This window comes from Tenrec ecaudatus, chromosome 6, assembly GCF_050624435.1.
Source record: "Tenrec ecaudatus isolate mTenEca1 chromosome 6, mTenEca1.hap1, whole genome shotgun sequence".
In the NCBI taxonomy this organism is placed as follows: Eukaryota; Metazoa; Chordata; class Mammalia; order Afrosoricida; family Tenrecidae; genus Tenrec; species Tenrec ecaudatus.
Window position 1 is genome coordinate 163152544 of NC_134535.1, and position 20916 is coordinate 163173459.

The following is a 20916-nucleotide window of genomic DNA, read 5'->3' on the forward strand; positions in this document are numbered from 1 at the left end:
ATGTAAGAATACTGTGTTATATCAAGATCAGTCATTTGAAACCACTAGTCACTCTGTAGAAAAAGCCAGGGTGTTCTACTCCCATAAAGAGTTACAGTCTTAGAAACCCACAGAGGCATTTCCATGCTGACCTATAGGGTTGCTATGAATCAGGACTGACTCCACAAGGGTGGTGAGTTCTGGCTTTGGTTTCCCTGGTATACACATTCACATACAGTAAAACCTGGGGAAAATGGAATCCTACAAAGCAGACTCTTCTTAGAGGAAGAAAACCTAAATTTTCCTACTAACACAAGTGGTAAGAAAATTATGAGTGTACCCTGTCATGGGGGGAATGCTTACAAGCCATGGAAAAACAAGGCAGAATCATTGAATTCTGGCTCGGAAAGCTTTCCCTGTAGATCCCGTACAGCAGCATGATAATGAAAGGGTACCCATTCAGGAAAAAAGAGGCAAACACCTTCAGTGAGTTCATCAACTACAGAGACATAAAGCTGAATAGTCATATTAACGTAGACATCAAATTCCTCTGGATTGGTGTGGAGCAGGATAATGTAGCACCATCTACAGATGCATGTGTTCGTTTAGAGACGTGTATTAAACAGTGTCTGTCTGTCTGTGTGTGTGTGTGTGTGTGTGTGTGTGTGTATGTTTTCTAAATTTAGCATTTGGAAGGGACAAGCAATCCTGACCTTTGAAAATCCATTCGTTTAAAAACACAAAGTACTATGGGAATGCTAAAAATGAATAACAACATGGCTTTGTTAAGCGCTCAAAGGTCAGCATGAAATTCACAATAAAGCCTCCCTTATTCTGCTCCTAGTCATCAGGAGGGACCCAGAGAATAGAAAACGTTAAGCTCGCTGCCCCGGAGTGGACTCTGACATTAGCACCCAGGGGAGCTGAGACAGAAGTGCCCCCCGTGGGTTTCCAGGCTGTAAATCTTTCCTGGGACAGAAAGCCTCGTCTTTCTCCCAGGGAGAAGCTGAGTGATTTCGACCTTGTATTTGGCAGTCCAGAGCATAACCCACTATGCCACCAGGGTTGCTAAAAGACGTAATGATGGAAAAAAAATCTTAAATTTTCGTGTCACTGAGTTTTATACAAAACGACATCTATGCAAACTAAATCCTTGAAGTAACGGCTAAAGGCAGCCCATCTGAAGGCCTGGGTCCCAGCATGGGCCTGACCTCTCCTCTCCGTCTTCACATTGTGATTGTGAAATGGAAAAGTCCTCTCATGTCGAGAGAGCGGGTCTCTGAACAACATGATTCATAGATGCCCTTCGACTATCACACGACTCTCTGACGGGTGACTGGTGACTGAAGTGCATGAGTCGACTTTGGAAAAGTAGACTTCATGCTTCTTCAAAACCTTTCTCTCTTGGAACAGGAGAGATGGTCTAGAAACTCTCTAGGTCGCGTATTTTGCCCACAAAGCATTCCTAAAGGACAGTGTTGTTGTTTTAGATGTGAAAAGTTACAGCTCTCAGGCAGGTGGTAACGTCTCTTAAAGTCGAGAGCCAAAAGAGCAAGGCGGATGAATATCAATTTCCCGTGGGTACACATGCGCTGCTCTCTGTGCCCAGAGATTACACTATCGGCAAAACACCAATTTCCAATTAACTTTTAGAGACAACCTCTCTGGTAAGCAGTGATTTCACTATGAAGGACCTACATGTGCTAATTTACTCCTTTGGTGTTCTGAAATTATGTACAAGGGGGAAAAACATCAGTGAACTAAAAAGAAAATTAAATAAGTAATTTGATTACAACCCAGAAACAAATTAGCACCACAATAATAAAGTTAGAAAAACATTCTAAATTCCGTCAACAAGATCAACTGCTAAGAGTGGAGACTCAAAGCCCAATGGTAGTCAACCGGACACCCATTACTGAAGGGTTGTGGGGTTGAGATGAACCAGGTAGGGTGCAGGGTAGCAACGATGAAACATATAACTTTCCTCTAGTTCTTAAATACCTCCTCCCCCCCCCCACTATCATTATCCCAATTCTACCTTACAAATCTGGCTAGACCAGAGGATTTACATAGGCACAGATAGCAACTGGGAGCACAGGGAATCCAGGACAGATGACTCCTCCAGGACCAGTGGTCAGAGTGGCGATGCCTGGAGGGTGGAGAGAATGTGGGGTAGAAAGGGGGAACTGATTACAAGAATCTACGTATAGCCTCCTCCCTGGGGGAGGGACAGCAGAGAAGAAGGCGGGGGAAGACCTCGCACAGTGTAATATATGACAAAATAATAATAATTTATGAATGATGACGGGTTCATGAGGTGGGGGCAGTGGGGAGGGGGAAATGAGCAGCAGATATTAAGGGCTCAAGTAAAAGGCAAATGTTTTGAGAATGATGATGGCAACAAATGTACATATGTTCTTGACACAATGGATATATGTATGGATTGTGATAAGAATTGTACGATCCCCCAATAAAATGATTTTCTAAAAAAAAAAAAAAAGATGAACTGCTAATAGACCTTTAGGTGGGGGAACATTTTCAGATACTCATTGATAGAGGACTATAGCTAGGTACTACTAAAACTAAGCATTCTAAATGATCTAGATTTAGATCGAGATCTAGATTTCAGTCAAAACCCAACATGTAGATGAATGAGCATATTAAAATTCACAGGCAGTCAAAGAAGCAGCGCATACTACTACTTTCATCGAACCAAAGTGATACTATATATTCAAAATAGACTCTAGTGACTTTCAACTCCATTGTTAGAGAACAGAATCAAAATTACGGGTACATTTAAATGCAATGGTACACGGAACTTGACTTTCAAAAATCCAAGTAATGCCTATATTCTATAGCATGAACTCAAGGAAGGCTTGTTTTCTTGAATTTCTATGTAAAAACAAACTTTCAAAAGTATTTGATTCTAGTTCTAAAGGTGAGCTTCAGAGATAACCTCATATAATCAGTATTTGATTCTAGTTCTAAAGGTGAGCTTCAGAGATAACGTCATATAATCTCTTACTTTTCGACATCTAAGGATGGACATCCAGAGGAGAAAAGTGATCTCAAGCTAGGAGTCAGAACAAACCCCAGACGGCTTGGTTCTTTGATAAATTAAATGCCCCTTTGATTCCAGCGTGCTGCCTACTGCGGATGGAGCCCTGCTGGTGCTCTCCTGGGTTAGGTGTTGGGGGACTGAATTCAAGTTCAAACTCAATAGTCGCTCGCTCCTTGGGAAACGGATGATGCTGTCTACTTCTGTAGCAATTTACAGTCTCCCAAGACCCTAGTAAGAGTCACTATGAGTCAGAGCAGGAGCCCTTGTGGCATAGTGGTTACAAATTGGGTTCTTAACCACCAGGTCAGCAGTTCGAAACCACCAGCCTCTCTGAGGGAGGAACAGGAGGCTGCCTCCTCCCCAAATCACTCTGCCCTACAGGGTTCCTCTAAGCCAAAATTGACTTGATGGCTGTTGGAATTGACTCATTGGCAGTAGGGAGGCCTCACGAGGAAGCAGATTTTACAGTGTTGTCTTTCTCCTCAGCCATTCTCCATGTACAATTCAAAATACCACAATTTCTTTTCGGGTACTTTTTAAGGGCCAGAAAATTAGTGGGGGAAGAATGTGATGTGTAGTGGGAAAATGTCTAATTAGAAGCTGTGACGCCAAGGTTGGCACAAAGGGAAACCTCTCAGTCGTTAGCCTGTTAAATTACCCTTCAGCTGAATGGCAACCATCTGAACATACTAAATAGTCTTCTATATTTTTAGTGTTTATAAACCTTTAATTTCATGTGATTAAATTAAGTGTGTAAGCATTTCTCTCTCAAATGAAGCTAAATTCTTCACATGATTAAAAGCAGCTTCATTTCCATGGCTTAAGCCAGTGGGTTGTGCTTATTTCAGTTTGTTTTATGAAGAATTTGAGACCAGTAGAGATGCCCAGCAGGCAGTACTCACTCTGTCTGTAGCTGGCCAGGAAGCCACCTCCTTGTTGTCCTTCATCTGTCCGAAGTTTAAGAAACATGCTGTCCCCACTAGAACGGATGGGAAGTGGATTTTCATTCCCACAAAGCTGAGTTAGCAGGTGAGAGCTGGTACTTGGGCCATCATATACCTTTAATAAAAATATTTCAAATGTTAGAAAATGACCTGTAATCCATAAATTCAAAACAAACTGCCGCCACCCACAACAGCAAAACATCACAATTGCCTGTTAAAAGCAATTGTGATGAATCATTTGTGAGCACAGGTTGGTCCAATTAATTCAAAAAGTCAAACTCACTGCCATCAAGTTGACTGATAGACACCCAATCAGTTCAAAAGGAGGGGCATTTACAAATCTTAAAGGGCAAATTGGAGCTGTCCCAGCATCCCTGGTGGCAAAGAGGGTTGCGTATTGAGCTGCTTGCTAACTGCAAGGTCAATGGTTCGAACTCCTCAGGGGCATCATGGGAGACAAATGAGGTTTTCTGCTTGGAAACCCAGAAGAGACGGTCTACTCAGTGTTATATAGTTGCTGAGTCACAATTAACACAAGTGCAATGAATTTTGTTTTTGGACTTGACTTGATGACGCTGTATTTTTTTGGTTCAATAAGTCAGATTGTTGGGAACTTAGGAATTATCTGTAGTTCTTTCTCAAAGTATGTACAGAAATGACACTGAGAAAAATGTTATTAAATCTAAAATCCCTTTGAGGATCTTTTAACCGTGGCCACATTTTCCATGTGCAACATACTTAGTGTACCAAGCAGCACATGCTTCCCCGTGAGATTGTTAGTCCCATTAATTTCATGTGTTTGTTTATATTGCTTAATTGTGTGTGTGTGTGTGTGTGTGTTCTGTTTAAATGCTCGCCTTCCTTCAATCTCAACAATCAAAAGCACAGTATGTGCGTTGGGTGAGATGGCGGCAGCCAGTGACAGAATGGAAACGTCGTACGTACAGCCAGATAATCGGAAGTGCAATTAGGATGGAACTCCAGGTGGAAGTCTTCGAATTCCACTTCAAAGAGGCTGCCGTGGCTGGATTTCAACCACCAGTAGCACTCAGAGCTATGGTAGTAGGGCATCGGGTAGTTGGGAGACATGAAGCTGCCGCTGGGGGTTGTAAGATTGCCACCACAGCCTGTAGGGGGAAGAGACAAAGAGACACTTAGATTTTCCTTCTTAGTAAATGTCAACTTCTTGGCGGTACTGCGACTCAATTTTCAAGCAGGTTGCAAATGAGGATTGCATCACAGGAGAGAGGTTGTTTCCCAATTCCATCACTGCCCTTTCCTTTTTCGAAACAAGATGGCCAGTTGATGAAATACATCAGGGAAGGAGAAGAGTTTACTTACCTGTTCAGAAATACTTAGGGGGTGGAAGCTCAGTACCAACAGTGATGGCAAAACCAACAGGAAAAATAATGCACCAGTGATGGACAGGGACAACCCAAGAAGATATGAAAATAATAATAGTGTATAATTTATCCAGGGGTCACAAGGGTAGGGTAGGGAGGGAGGGAAAAAGACCTGATAACAAGGGGCTCAAAAAGAAAGTAAATGTTTGGAAAATAAGGATGGCAACATATGTACAAATAAGCTTGATACAATTGATGTATGGATTGTTATAAGAGTTATAAGAGCCCCCGACAAAATGATCTTTTAACTAAAAAAAGCGTGAGGGTGGAGTCTAGCCTGTCAATCAGGTCACATTGTCTGTTGGTGCCTCCTTGTGGGCGTGGCCTTCTCCTAAGGAGGGTCCTGGGAACCTCCCCTTCTCTGCCTTCACCTTCCTGCTATTGAGTCACTCAAAGAGCTGCCAAAACCACTGCCGTTGGGTTCACAGGACTTTCCACCCACTGGCAGGTGATGATTCTGCATCATTGCATGTGGCTGTGTGAGTCTGAAGAAGGATATATGGGCTATGCACTAGTATATGGCATATGGACTTGAGTTGGACTGGGCTGGGATATTTTCCTGATAATGACCTCTTGAAATAAAGCTCTTTCTTTCACATAAAAAGAAAAGAACCCAAATCAGATGAGTCTCCAGAAAAGATAGCATGCTTAGCTAATTACCTGTGGCTGATCCATCCCAGTTAGCTGAGAATCCAGACCTTGAGCCAACTAGGTCACTCTTAAATTTTATCCATAGTTTGTTACTGTGAGAGATGATTCTTGGAGGCAGGTTTGAACCACAGTATATTCCAAGGGATGGTGAGGTTTCATAGCCACCATCTCTGAGACAAAACATAGATGATAATTTAGTAAATTATTGATAGCATACTGTATAAGCAGTTAACATAATTTTAGCTTTAGGATGAAAAACAGATCAAGTTATGCCAATTAAATGATATACAAAAATACAGTAGAAAACACAATTTGAAGTTTTTGACTTTATTAATTAGTATTTGAAAAACTTAATAAAGGACAACTAAAGGTTAACAAATCAATTGACAGACCAAATAAAAATTAAGAATGTGTTCAATCTTCACCCTCTTAACTAAAAACATCTAGCAAATCTGTCAAAGAGTGCAGAATTTAATAGCACTAATGAATGTTGCTCAATTATAAAGAGAACCATAAGTATTTTCTAATTTGAAAATTTTGAAAATGTAATACCACACATTTGACTTATTTAGGAAAAGTTTATCATTTCTTCCCTCAAGAACTTTTGAAGTCTTGAATCTAGTTTATAATATGTAGCTGTTCAAATGAAAGGGGAAAAAGTAATTTACCATTAAAGTACAGTGATTAGATTTAAATTTAGAAGACTACATTAATCCATCATGACATGCTATAGCATAAAAAGTCAAACATTATAAATTTCCAGATTTGGGGTTGTTGTACAAACCAAATGTTTCTGTATGTACACTTTGACCACAATTTTTATAAAATCCCTGTTTTTGAAATGTCATATGGAAAAACTTACACACGTACTTGCCAAAATAATTAGTCACATTTAACTGGATATCATGATCTATGGAACTACTAACATATAAATGAACTTTCCTTTCCTTCAACCATATCTTTTTAAGTACTTTTTTCCAAAATGAAAAATAAAATCTTACATTGAAATTCACAAGCTATGCCTTTTACTATCTGAGCCCCCTTACATAAATTTTAAAAAACCAAATTTTTGGGAATGCTTTGAAGTACATTGTCATCTTATCATCAGGGATATAATTAGACTACACAGAGAACAACCTAAAATTGGCATTGATTTGACATAATGCATATGTTCAATGTCTAACTGGGGAGTAGAGGTTCCTCTGTTTATATGTATAAACAAAACTTGTGGTTTATATTCAACTTCCTATGAAGAATCAATGAACAACTTCAAACAATCACTGGGTTTTATCTCATGCAAGAAAGTTACACAGCAAGGCATTTTCTAGAGGATATCTACGTTTTTCAGTGCTGTTTCTAGGTGTCATTGAAGCCGATTGGGATGGAGTGTACAACAGTAATTTACCTGATTTCTACAAAATCTGCACAGTGCCCGATGGCTTCCTCCAAAGAGAAGTTCGTAAAGTGCAGTGCAATCTGCTGGCTGGTTCCCACCGTGATCCGGTAAATGCACTCCCGGTTGTCGGGATAATTATTGGGGAAGTTTGGAGACGTGAATGTTCCAGATGCCGTGGAATAGTCTTCTGAACATGCTGTGAAATAAGGGAGACATCGTCCCAATAGAGAAAGTACAAAATACTGTGTTTCCAATATATTCAGTTATATAGACTGTCTTGTGGATGGCTATATGCTTAATTCTCAATGGGCGATTTGGAATGTGCCAAAAATTTATTTTGAAGCAAAAATTTTTAAGATCTCAAAGGTTAAAAAAAAAGAATTAAAGTTAAACTCCACAGTGGAAATTGTTGCATAATCAGATCCGAAATCCATACAAAATATCCTAACCCTTAAAAATTAGGACAACCTAATATGATATGATGTATATCAAGTTCTTGATATGATAGGACCCTAGTTCTGAGCAGGGTCTAGAATTGTTTCAGTTCTGTGTTTCTTTGCACAGCCTTCATTTAGACATGGATATCACCAATGCTTGCATGTATGAGAAATGACACCCCATGAGCCTCAGCCATGGATGGAACATGGAAGAGACTGAGGCATCAGAGTGATCCTGAACCAAAGCTCAACTCAAACACTCTCAAGCTATGCAAACACGCAGGCTGAAGGTTTACCTCTTGAGCCTAAGTTTCCTTGCCTCTAAAATGGAAATGGTAACTACCTTTTATTACAGATGTAAGAACTGGAAATAATGTAATACGCTTGATCAACAATAATACTGAATCGTCGCCATTTCAAAATAAAAGAGGTTGGTATAGAAAAAGGAGAAAATAAGTTACAAAGAGTGAGTTGGAAAATGCATGTAAAACATTTAGTATGCTAATTGGTCAACGTTATGCCCTAAAATATTATCTATTCTATCGAGTCAGTTGCTGTTAGGTTTCATTGAGTCCGTTCAGACTCATAGCACCCTTATGTTCAACAGAATGCAACAAGATCCAGTCCTGCGCCGTCTCCACAATGGTTTTTAGGTTTGAGCCCGTTATTGCAGCCACTGTGTTAATTCATCTATGGGGGGCCTTCCTCTTTGTCACTGCCCCTCTCCTTTACCAAGCATGATGTCCTTCTCCAGGGACTGGTCTCTCCGGACAACGCGTCCAACGTCATGAGACGAAGTCTTCCCTTCCATGCTTCTAAGGAGCACTCTGGCTGTACTTCTTCCAAGAAAGATTTCTTTTGTTTCTTTTCCATTCTACTTTAACCATTTCATCCTACCTATTCATTCTTTCCGCCTCATTATTTACTAAGTCATGCAGTAGCCCCTATGCCCTTCAAGACACATGTTTTTACAAAGGAAATTTTATTTGAGTAGATTTTTAGTATCTTAATTGTATCCAGTGACACTCAAACACATTGTGTATATGAATTTGAATAATTAAGAGGTATTAAATTACTCATGCAATATTTAGCCAATATAGAATAGAGTCAATGAGTAGACTCCAAATTAGGGGAGGGGGGCTTAACACATTTTATACTGTATTTTGAGTTAAAAAGTAGGGGGGTGTTTAGGTAGTCCCAATTGCTACTATATAATTATAGTCAAGAAAAAAAAGGAAGAATTTCTGGTATTGAGAGCACAGAATTGCATAGAAAATACTACAAGTTACCAGTTCGCTGCACTCGAATAGCGCTTGGAGGAAGGGTATTCATCACACTTTGGTTCCCTCTAGCATCACGGCTTTTTTCTTTTTACCCCAGTGATACTTAATTTCACATGATATGCTTCCAGAAATATCGAACTCTAAAGAGGAACATCCTATGCTGTCTTTATAGGTAGCCAAGATCTTTCCACATGGCTTCATCAACCAGTCCAAGTGAAGATAGTGGGGTGTGTGTGTGTGTGTGTGTGTGTGTGTGTGTGTGTGTGTGTGTGTAAAAAGAAGGGCAGAGAGAAGGAGCGAGGGGGTTTAACAGTTATACTACTGATGCATAAGTTGCTGGAGGAAACAGACAATACATGCAGGCAGTGACCTCCTCCCCCTGCGCTGAGAGGCTTGAAAGGCACAGGCAACCACAATCCGACAGCTTCAACCAGCATCGAACGCTTCGAGCAAGCTGTGTGTTCATCTGCATACCAACTCCAGTCCTCCAGGTGATACAAAACTGCCCTGGCCATTTCTCTCTTGCCTCTAGCCTTTAGTCTACAGGAAGTTTCATTGCATCAGGATCTCACCTGGAAGAACCTGATTTAAAGGTTCTTGAGAGGTAGCAGTGAACACTTTCCCTATACCTTGTCCGTGTGAATTTGTCCAGAACCACCGGTGAAGGTGTGAGCATTCCTACCGAAACTTTGATTGGCACATCACGCTTCTTTCCTTTGTTGGCACAGAGGCCCGGTGTGTTCAAATCATCTTCACGTAGTTCACGTTGTCTTCCCCTTCCCCTACTCCCATCCTCTAACAAAGACACTCTTACCCACCATCTGAACATCCCAAGCATAACAGCCCTGTGAAACCTTTGCCCAACCGGGCAGAATTAATTTCTCTGTGCTCGGTAAAACTGGATGCCATTGGCGCTCCAAGTAGATTTAATCATCATTGTTTTTATGTGGGAATATTCTCCCATACGAGGCCTCGGGATACGGAACTTATTAATCATTATTCACTGGCACTCACCATCGTACCTGGCTCTCTTACATATTTAATAAAAGGGTATTATATAATGCCTTAAAACCTTAGGAGATGGGTGGACTGTAGAGCCCCCCCATTCTTTGCCCACAAAGTTCCTCCCTTGCAGGCTCTCATTGCCCATCAGCACCGTGAGGCCGCCACGTTGTCTAACCCCATTCTCTTCGCTCTCTTTCCTAATCTCAAATAATGCAAACCCACTGCCACGGAGTTGATGATGACTCACAGTGACTCTGTAGGAGAGGGCAGAACCGCCCCTCTGGATTTCTGAGACTATCATTCTTTACAAGAGTATGAAGCCTCCTCTTTTCTCCTGAAGAGTGACTGGTGGTCTTGAGCTGCCAGCCTGGCAGTCAGCGCCCAATAAGTAACCCCCTACACACCACCAGGGCACTTTTACCAAGGTAGGCTTCAATTCTTTAATATATTTTTTAATCATTTTATTGGGGGCTTAAACAACTCTTCTTCCAATTCATATATAAAGCACATTTGTACATTCGTTACCCTCATCATTCTCAAAACATTTGCTCTCCAATTCTTTAATATGTTATAATATTGTTAAATCTAAATCTTAGAGCCTTCTAACTTCCAGCAGGAAGTGGATGAGGCCTCTGTCTATAACAACTATAAAACTCCACCAGATGATTAGCTCAGTTGGTTAGAGCGTGGTGCTAATAAAACTCCACCAAATATATGACACTTTGGGCAACAGGCAGTGCCAGACTGGTGAGACCTGTGGTTCTGTCCCTGGGGAGGAAATCCTGGCCACGGCAGAGAAATAAAGCCCAAGCAGGACATGGAATCCCTGCTGAGCTGAAGAAGGTGTCCAAAGCAGCTGGAGTCTGCAGGGAAATGTTCAGGAGAGGAGTTGGGTGTACAGATAAGAACCAAAAGCCTACATACGCTCCCCTTGGGTTGTGGGCTTCTCAGAGACACAAAAGAGCAGTTGCTCATAAGAGAGAGCAGACTAAAATGCTGGAGGTCATGAAAAGACTGGATGACTTTGGCCTTCGGTCTCAACCATCATGGGGATAGCTCATTGACACCTCAAGCATATGTACCTGAGGTAGCCGAAAAGCAGCACCATGGCCCAACACAAGCCTGCTGTAAACATTCTCTATCAGTGATTTCCAAAATGGGTCCTGGGGGTGCTGGAAGAATTCACTCACACACTACCAATGACACATAAGACCCTGTAGGGCAGAGTAGAACTGTACTTATGATTTACTAAGATTGTAAAATTTTTGTGGGCATAGAGGCTTTCTCCTGAAGAGTGGCTGGTGGCTTTAAATTGCTGACCAACCCAATACATAACCACTAGGCCACTCGCATTCCTGGTAGAACAATCACAGGAGTTGACAAAGCAGATACCTATACTTTATTCTGTATTGTAGGCTATAGACAAATATTTTTCATTGCTAAGGGGTGCTGAGTAATTATTTTTTCTGAAAGGAGGGCAGTAGGCAAAATAATTTTGGAAACCTGTATCCTCTATCAAAGCATAGGTCCAAGTCTTAAAGAGACCGGCAGAAGCAACAGAATGTAGATGCTGAAACCTACCCAAGATAATATGGTTTGGGAAACAGTTAGAGATTTTCACAAATATGCCTTTACAGCAACCTACATAAATACAAGATAATCAGCCAAATCTTGAGTTATCAACAGAAAAAGAATCTGTAATCTTTATCACACATATCATGTTCAGTATAAAAATGAGAAGTATGGTTAATGCCAAGATATAGAGAGATATGAACTATAGAGAACATGTTCAATCATCAAAAAAATTTGGTCAGTCAAGAAAAAATATGTATGCCTCCAAGATGATCCAGATGTTGTCTTTAGTACACCCTGACTTTAGAACAGTTATTAGAAATATGTTCAAGACGTTAGAAAATGTACACCTTCAGTGAATGAGTCTATAGATAATGAGTCTTAGTAGGTAAAAAAAGACAATCAGATGCAAAACAATCAGCTGAAAATTTTTGGAGCTTAAGTTAGATGAACTGAAATATAAAATACATGCGGAGGCTAACATTAAATTAGAAATAAATTAGAAAGGTCAAAATCAACAGAACGAATTCCGCCCGATTAAGAAAGAGGAAAGGGAAAGCAGAAAACTAAAGGAAGCATCAGAAACCCCGCGGTGGGGAGGGAATTCCACAGGTAATTAGAGACCCAGCCTCCTTGGTGACTCTGGCGGTAATTGTTCAGAAGGTCAGGAACTCAAAGCTTTCTCCAAGGGAGAAAGATGAAGCTGTCTGCTCCTGTACAGATTGATAGCCTTGGGAACCCAAAAGGGCTGTTCTACTCTCTTCTACGCATATCGTTGCTATGAGTCAGACTATATTCCATGGCAGTGAACTTGAGTTTTAATTAAGGACGCAGGAGAAGAGGAGAGCGAGGGCAGGTCAAGGACAAGATGAAGAGCCTTGACCCGCGGAGCCCTGCAAAACCGAGTGAAGCGCGCCAACACAACAGTCCTGAAATCCTGCACATCAAATGAGAGGTTGAAGAATTAGTTAAAAACGAACTGGGAAGGGAGACAGAACAAAAGCCGTTACCGAGGGGAGCGGTGGAGGAGGGAATAAGACACACAGGAACGAGGAGAAGCCCCTGTGTCCCCATCAGAACAGAGAAACCGTAGACAGAGCCTGTGTGAAACAGGGTGCTGCATTTGCAAGAGGAAAGCATAGCAAAGCTTGCAGGACTTCTAAGGTGACAAACCCCCACCTAGCCAGGACGTAGCCAGGACGGAGTCCGTGCAGAAAACACACACCTGCTAGCAGAGAGCCCCAGTCTTTGGGGCTGAAGACTCATGTTAATGGGATAGCCTGTGGGTGACAGAAATCTTGGACTGGGACATGTCCCCACCAGTTGAGTCTGGCTAGGAAATGCATCACTTAGCTGCACCATACAGAAGTGCGCCAGGCTCCTGTCAGCAGACAGAGACTGGAGAAGTGCTTTCTCCTGCTTGCCTCTCCACACCTTCTCTGTGCCAGGTTTCCCAACCTCCATTAGTCAGCTGCTTAGAACACACACACAACTCAGAGACCTCAGACCCATCTGGATCACTCGAGACCCCTCCACACGTACCCACGCACCCTCACCCACCTACATCCCAAGCAGAGTTAGCTCTCAACTTGCAGTATCCATGTGATTGACAGATCATGCTTCCTAGGAAACTCAAGATTGAAATCCCTAGTCCCCACTGTCAAAGCTACATGCATGTTCAAGCAAGTCAGCCCCTTGCCCTGGACACTTTAGTTTCATGGAACACATGCTACATCCTATGTCTGCAACATCGTTTGGGAATTTTTTTGATTTTTTCCCTCCATCCCTCCTTTTTGTAAGTATTTTCCCCTCTCATATTCTGCTTTACCCATTTATTCTAATCCTCCCCATTTTCCCCCCTTTTCTTTCTCTGTTCCAATTGACAAGAGGACTTGGTTTCCACAATAAATATCTATGTACCCAAGAGATATTGGGTAAAGACCACAAAATAGATAGAAAAATAAAAGAATTGAAAATAAAATTAGACAGTGCCATAAGAAGACATTTTGAAAACCTCAAACTCACTCCCAGTGTGTTGATTCCAACTCATAGGAACCTTGTGGGGCAGAAGGATAGAACTGCCTCTGGGACTGGGTGGAACTGTCTCTGTGGGTTGCTGTATTGGAGTGGAGAGCCTCATATTTATTTGGATGTGGAAATACAAAGGATCTAGTACTGCTGAAACAGGTTTGTTTGTTTTTCATTTTGTTTTGTTTAATTTGGAGGATTAATATTTCCTGATTAAAGAGACATAATAAAATAAAATATTAAACATTATCATGTCCTATTAATACATAGACACATAGATCAATGAAGTAGACCAACAATTCCAAAAAAAGACGTACATACACGAATAATTTGCTTTCAACAACAATATAATGGGAATTCAGTGTGTGTGTGTGTGTGTGTGTGCGTGCGCGATAGAAAAGGACATTCAACTAATGACATTTGAATAGTTAGTTTCTATTTGTAAATAAATAAACTTACATAACTCCAACTATATAGAGAATTTAACACAAAATTAATCATAGGCATAAATGCAAACTTCAAAATAAAAACCTCTAACATTTAAAGTCTGGAAAATCTGTGCAAATATTGGTTAAGCTCTCTGCAGAAGATTTTAAAAATTCAGAGTTGCAATAAATATTTCCCAGATATTTCAGTAAATATTTAATGATACTTAATACTAACATTTTATTGGAGTTTTATGGGATTTAACTACAATGCTATAGAAAGAAAAAGAAGTGCTCGCTTCGGCAGCACATATACTAAAATTGGAACGATACAGAGAAGATTAGCATGGCCCCTGCGCAAGGATGACACGCAAATTCGTGAAGCGTTCCATATTTAAAAAAAAAAGAAAGAAAAAGAAATGATTCCCTGAATCTAATATAGCTATATATTTAAATATGGTTATTATATATTTAATAACTTTTCTTACTTCCCATTGTAGTCTAAACAATATTACATTTCCTTCCCTTGAGTACACATGGATTTTTCTAGATTAATAATACTGAGAAATACCACTGCTAGCCTTTCTTGTTTCTTATGCTTTGCAAGAAAGCACAAATAAGTAATTTAGAATGTGTTCCCACAGAAGGATATCCATGTCTTGTTACGATGCCTGTTAATCAACATTAAAACCAAATATAAAAATGTCTTTTGTTAGAGCTTAAGTCACCAAAGGAAAACTAGCATGTTTTTGGTCCGGTATTGTGATCTGAAAACATTTACAAAGTGATAAAAAAGAAAAATACTCTCGTCTACTATGTTCTACTGAACTAGCCTCACATAACTTTCTAACCAAGTCTAGTAATAATAATATAGAAAATATACAATTATCCTTTGTGGACTATTTTTATGAAAGTCACAAAACTAGATTTTTCTCAAAGTTACAGCAGATCTCTGCCTCCACTAAGCATTTACAAGATGTGTTTTTGTAACATCACATTTAAAGAGGGAAATCAGAAATGTGGAGATCCTGCAACCCATGGAGAAATGATGATGTCAATCCCACTGGATTTGAGCCACATGGATATGATTAATTGGTAAGATTGGATAGAAGAATACACCCCCTCTGATGCATATGGGAGAGCGTATATAATTAACTTCAATTAGTCCAATTAGGCTGTGTTTTCTGCAAGGACTTAAGAAACTTTGGGGTTGTCCATGAATGCATGTGTCCTCAGACTCTCTGGATGTATGCTCAATAAATAGTCAGCACAGGTAGCATCTGCTTTGGCTGATATATTTGGTTTAATAATCCTCCTAGTGAGAACTGGGAAACAATGTAACCCATAGGCTCAAGTTCTCCCTTAGCAAAGAAAAGGTCTTTGAAGCAAAAGCTAACATTACGTTACAACCCGTTGCAATGTGGTCAGGGCACTCCTTTTCTCTTTGTCCTCACAAATGGTCATTCCAAAGACAGCAATGCAAACCAATCCACTAAAGCAGGTGCTGCGAGGAGTGTGGAGTGCCTGTAGGCAACTGGACATCCCCTTACGGAAGGGTGGTGGGGAGGGGATGAGCCAGCCAGGGTGCAGTGTAGCAACGATGAAACATACAACTTTCCCCTGGTTCCTAAATGCTTCCTGAACCCCCTCCTCCCTGCCTCACTATCATGATCCCAATTCGACCTTACAAATCCAGCTAGACCAGAGGATGTACAACTGGGACAGAGAGGAACTGGAAACACAGGGAACCCAGGGCAGATGATCCCTTTAGGACCAGTGGTGAGAGTGCCGATACTGGGAGGGTAGAAGGAGGGTGAGTTGGAAAGGGGAAACCGATTATAAGGATCTACATATGACCTCCTCCCTGGGGGACGGACAACAGAAAAGTGGGTGAAGGGATATGTCGGACAGTGTAAGATATGACAAAATAATAATTTATAAATTATCAAGGGTTCATGAGGGAAGGGGGACTGGGGAGGGAGGGGCAAAATGAGGAGCTGATGCCAGGGGCTTATGTGGAGAGCAAATGTTTTGAGAATGATGAGGGTGACGAATGTATAAATGTGCTTTATACAATTGATGTATGTATGGACTATGATAAGAGTTGTATGAGTGCCCAATAAAATGATTTTTTTTAAAGCAGGTACTGTAAAATTGTGCGTTGTTATTACCAAGTAGTGTTCTCATACTCAGGAACATTAGCGCACTAGACCACAATACAGTACATTTCATATCATGCCTTGTTTGATCTGCCCCAAGTATGTGAGACAGTCAGGCGCCAACTCTCCACTTTTTAGAAAGTAGGTCATGAAGGATCTACAGCTCTCAGAGGTTACTGACTTTAAAATTCACTCCATTCTCAAGTAGAACGCAAATGTTTTGAGAATGATGATGGCAACAAATGTACGAATGGGCTTGACACAATGGATGGATGTATGGATTGTGATAAGAGATGTACGAGCCCCCAATAAAATGATTTTTTAAAAATAACTGAAATAAAAAATAAGACAAACAAAAAAAGAAACTAGCTCCTCCCCACCACACCAAAATAAAAACTCACTGCCATCAAGTAAAAGCTGACGCATAGTGGCCTTATAGGACAAATTAGACTGTCCTGTGAGTTTCTCAGCCTGTAACTCTTTGTGCGTGTGTTTGAAGAGCATTTTATTGGGGGCTATTGCAGCTCTGATAACAATCCAGACATCAATTGTATCAAGCCGATTTGTACATATGTTGCCATCATTTACTTTCTATTTGAGCCCTTGGTATCAACTCCTCTCTTTTCCCTCTTAAACCAACTGCTTTCTCCCTTCCCCATGGTTCTTACCCCCTCCTCTCCCCACCCTGCTGCTCTTGTTGGAAGTAGAAAGCCCCATCTGTCTACTCTAGAGAAGCTGGGGCTTCCTAACTGCTGGAATCTAAAAATTAAAGTGCTCTGTGTGGCATTATTATTCTAAGTTCTAAGAAGTCAAATAAAATAAGAAAATTACTAAGCTCGGATAAAATAATGTACCGGGATAAAATAAGGTCTATTGAGCTAAGTAAGACCTATTAAGCTGGGACATGCTGGGATGTGCTGCCTGTGGAAAATAAGAGAAACTGTAGGCCGATAAGAAAAAAGATAGAAGAGTCAGGCAAGCAGCTTGAAAAAGATCAGAGATGCAACAGTGTGATAAGAACTGAAACAGCTTCATAAGGGACAGATACACAGAATTGGTGGGTGTCAGTGTTGTAAGGCGCCATTAAGTCAGTTCTGGCTCATCGGGACCCCACGTGCCGGTCCTGTGCCAACCTCAGGATTGTTCTTATTTTTAAGCGCCTTGCTGCAGCTCTGGAATCAGTCCGTCTTGTGGCAGGCCTTCCTCTTTACGGCTGACTTCCTACTTCACCAAACACAACGTCCTTCTCAAGGGACTGGCCTCTCCTTGGCAACAGCTCCTAATACTGGAGATGAAGTCTCACTATCCTGGTCCCTAGGGAGCATTCTGGCTGTTCTTCTTCAAGACAGATTTGTTTGTTCTCTCAGCAGTCCCTGGTTCTTTAAATATTCTTCGCCAGCGCCAGCACCCAAACACATCATTCTCCTTTGGGTTTCCTTCGTCATGTACAACTTTCACATGTTACCATGCAGACTATGTCCAGTTCACCTAGAGAAGACCTTCCAAGCACTAGTCTGCACATAGCAAAGAAGCGGCTCTAATGTGTTGATCTAATAGTTTTCGTTTAAGTTCAAACCAAACCTAAACTGTGAAAAGAACTGAACTGGTTATGACAGATGCTTCCATTTTTTATTCTAATGCAGAAAATATATCCAGTACATATTTCTGTAACTGCTTACATTTTCAAGGTCACCCCTCCATCCCCGCATGCTGATTTTACCAAGGTTTGTATATACATAAGTCACAGATAGTAATAGCTTCTAATTAGTAAAGTTCATGCAAAATTACATTCTCAAGATTTCAATGTTTTATAGCACTTAAAAATCTAGTCTCCTAATGAGTTACTAAGAATTTCTTTAAGCTTCTACCTACTGGCATTTTTCTTACTAGTTCGGTCATTTCCATTTCTCCAGGCCCATCTGGGTGGGCCCAAAGGAGGGACCTAAAGCAATGAAAAGGCAACCTCTTCCCTCCCATACAGATATTTAGAGGTTGACGTCATAGCAACATGGCCTGAACCACAGAAGGAAAAATAACTCACGTGAGGACCTGAAATCTTTATCCAATAAAGACAGGGGAATGGTCAGAATCAGAACTCCCATCTATTGGTCTGGGGAGCTAGACGCCAACAGCCATAACCCATCCCCACTCTTCTGAAAAGAGCCTCTACTAGAGCAGTCAAATAAGAAGAACGTCAATCATTGTACTTCCACTGATGCTTTTCCCTGATGCTATTATTCTGCAGACCATATTACACACAGGAACCTATGAAGAATGGCCGACCACCATATTTCCAGGCCCGAAGCTCACACAGACTCAAGCTGGACTAGGGGTCTGCCACGAAATCCAACTGCCATTTCAGTCTCCTGAGTCCCACCATGCCTTCTCTGGGCAGTCCTACGGGGGTCTTCTTCCACAAAGTTGGAGGAAAATGTCACTCACACCCAGCTCTACAGGACAGCTGTGGCAATCTCAGAGAGACGATAAACTGAAGCTTCCGTATAACTGCCTGGAACCAGTACTCTGGCTGCCGTTCAGGAAGGACTGACCATGTGAGTCAAGACGTGAGTTCGTCAAGCAACGGCAGGACCACAGTGACCAGTCAGTAACCAAAATATGAGAAATTACAGAAATACGTGATTTCGGGCCCGTTTGGACCAATCAGAGCCCAAGGTGATGATCACGGAGGCAGGTTGGGAGTCTTTCTGATCTGCTGCGTCCGTTTTCCCTTCTCTTTGATCACCTCCCCTTTCTTGCATTGTCCTCTTCCTCAGTTTCCTTTTCTACCCACCCTGCTTCTTTCTCTGCCTCATTTACTTATTTGACCTAAAGCTTATATTTTGAAAAAAATTAACTAAAAATTAACCTCGTTCCTGCCAGATTATTTCCAGTGCTTTTATTCCTTGCTGAAATAACTAAGACCTTACAGGCTAGTGAAGTCGTTTTGAAGTTATCATAGATATGTTTCCATTTGCAGGTTGTTAATAAGATTTTCATCATCTTTTCAGGAGGCCCTGACTGCACCATCTGTTAGCTGAGATACAGCTAATGTACCCACGCAGCAAATTAAAACTTGTGTTCATCGTTGATTAGAACCGGAAGATATCGCAAAGATCATCAAATCAAACACCATCATTCTACAGTTGGGAAAACAGTGGTCTAGAGCATTCGAACAATTTGCGTCAAATCCGAATCTAATATTCAGTGGAGTCTGAGGCCCAATAGAGAGTCAGGGAAAACCACAAGCACGTGGAAAAGTGTGTACACACTATGATTTCTGGAGGAAAGAGTTTGGGCCATTGGGTTTTAGAGATCTGAACAAAATAGGAGAACATTTATAAAAACTTGAAAAAGTAACATAGTTATAACACATTGATTAATCATAACTATTTTTTAAAATAAGAAATTTAAGCCCGTACATTTTAGTCTGTGTACCTTTGATTTTCACAAAAAGAATTCTATTAGTTCTATTTTGTTATGGAGTAAATCAAAGCAAGTATAAAATGTTTTGTTACCCGTTGCTGCATTAATCACTTCATAAGTTATTTCAAAGCCTTCGTAAGCCAGGTGAGCATCGGCCACAAAGAGCAGCTTTAATGAGTTGGTACTGCTGGTGAGGGATGGTGGGATCGATCTTCCGCAATACCTGTTCCAAACCCGAAAAGATGCACAAGTCAAAATGACGTGCTGAAAAATTAGGATCCCCGAACCCACCGCCAATGGTCCTCCACCTTCCTCACGCCGCGACCCTTTCACAGTCTCTCATGTGGTGGTGACCCCCCAACCTAAAAATTATTTGTGCCGCTCCTTCATCACAGTCATGTTTCTACCGTGATGACTCGGGCGCCCCTGTGAAAGGGTCGTTAGAACCGGAAAGGGGTCGGGACCCATAGGTTGAGAACCACTGCTCTACAGTGTTTCCAAGGCTATAAATCTTTATGGAAGCAGAGAGCCTCATCTCTCTCCCGACCCACAGCGGCCCCTACAGGACGGGGGAGAACTACCCCAGTGTGTTTCTGCGACCATGACCCTATACAGCTATAGAAAAGCCTTCTCGGTCTCCCACTAAGTGGCTGGTGGTTTCATACTGCTGAGCTTGCAGTTATCAGCCCAGTGGGTGACCTCTAGGTCACCAAGGCTTCTGCAAAGGGATACCCGCTTTGGGTGGCCCTGCTGGTATTTGAAATTCCAGCGGTATCTCCTCCACTATCACAGCAATACACCCGGCCTCACAAAATGATACGAGCACTTGTGTTGGCTTCGGCAGCACATATACAAAATGATATAAGTACCACCAACTGATAGATGCGTGACAGTCAAAACATATGCCGTGCCATGAAAAGCAGTGGCCAGAGGCCAACTGATAGCATTGGCTCTTTAGAGTTTAAAAAAAACAACAACAAACAAACCCAAACCTACTGCTTCCCAGTCAATTCCACATCACTGTGACTCTCTGTACAGAGTAGCATAGGTTTTCTGAGGCAATACATCTCTGTGGCAGCAGACAGCCACCTCGCTGTGCCATGCAGTGGAGGCGGGGGGGGTGGGGGGTGAACCAGCACCTTTCCACTGT

The 20916-nt window shown here is 41.4% G+C and overlaps 1 protein-coding gene and 1 non-coding gene across 2 annotated transcripts in view; one reads left to right on the forward strand and one right to left on the reverse strand.

Annotated features, from left to right (window-relative positions):
- The window catches only part of CUBN (cubilin), a 306910-nt gene that overhangs the window by 220181 nt on the left and 65813 nt on the right, over positions 1 to 20916 (reverse strand). Inside the window, exons 22-26 of the mRNA XM_075552448.1 lie at positions 19859 to 19989; positions 7444 to 7630; positions 6048 to 6208; positions 4930 to 5111; positions 3943 to 4099 (exon numbers count right to left, since the gene is read on the reverse strand). Coding sequence (XP_075408563.1) covers positions 3943 to 4099; positions 4930 to 5111; positions 6048 to 6208; positions 7444 to 7630; positions 19859 to 19989 — 818 coding nt within the window. The remainder of the gene's footprint in view (positions 1 to 3942; positions 4100 to 4929; positions 5112 to 6047; positions 6209 to 7443; positions 7631 to 19858; positions 19990 to 20916) is intronic.
- Positions 14476 to 14582, forward strand: LOC142452024 (U6 spliceosomal RNA). The gene has a single exon (XR_012785090.1). It is a non-coding gene; the product is annotated as a U6 spliceosomal RNA (small nuclear RNA).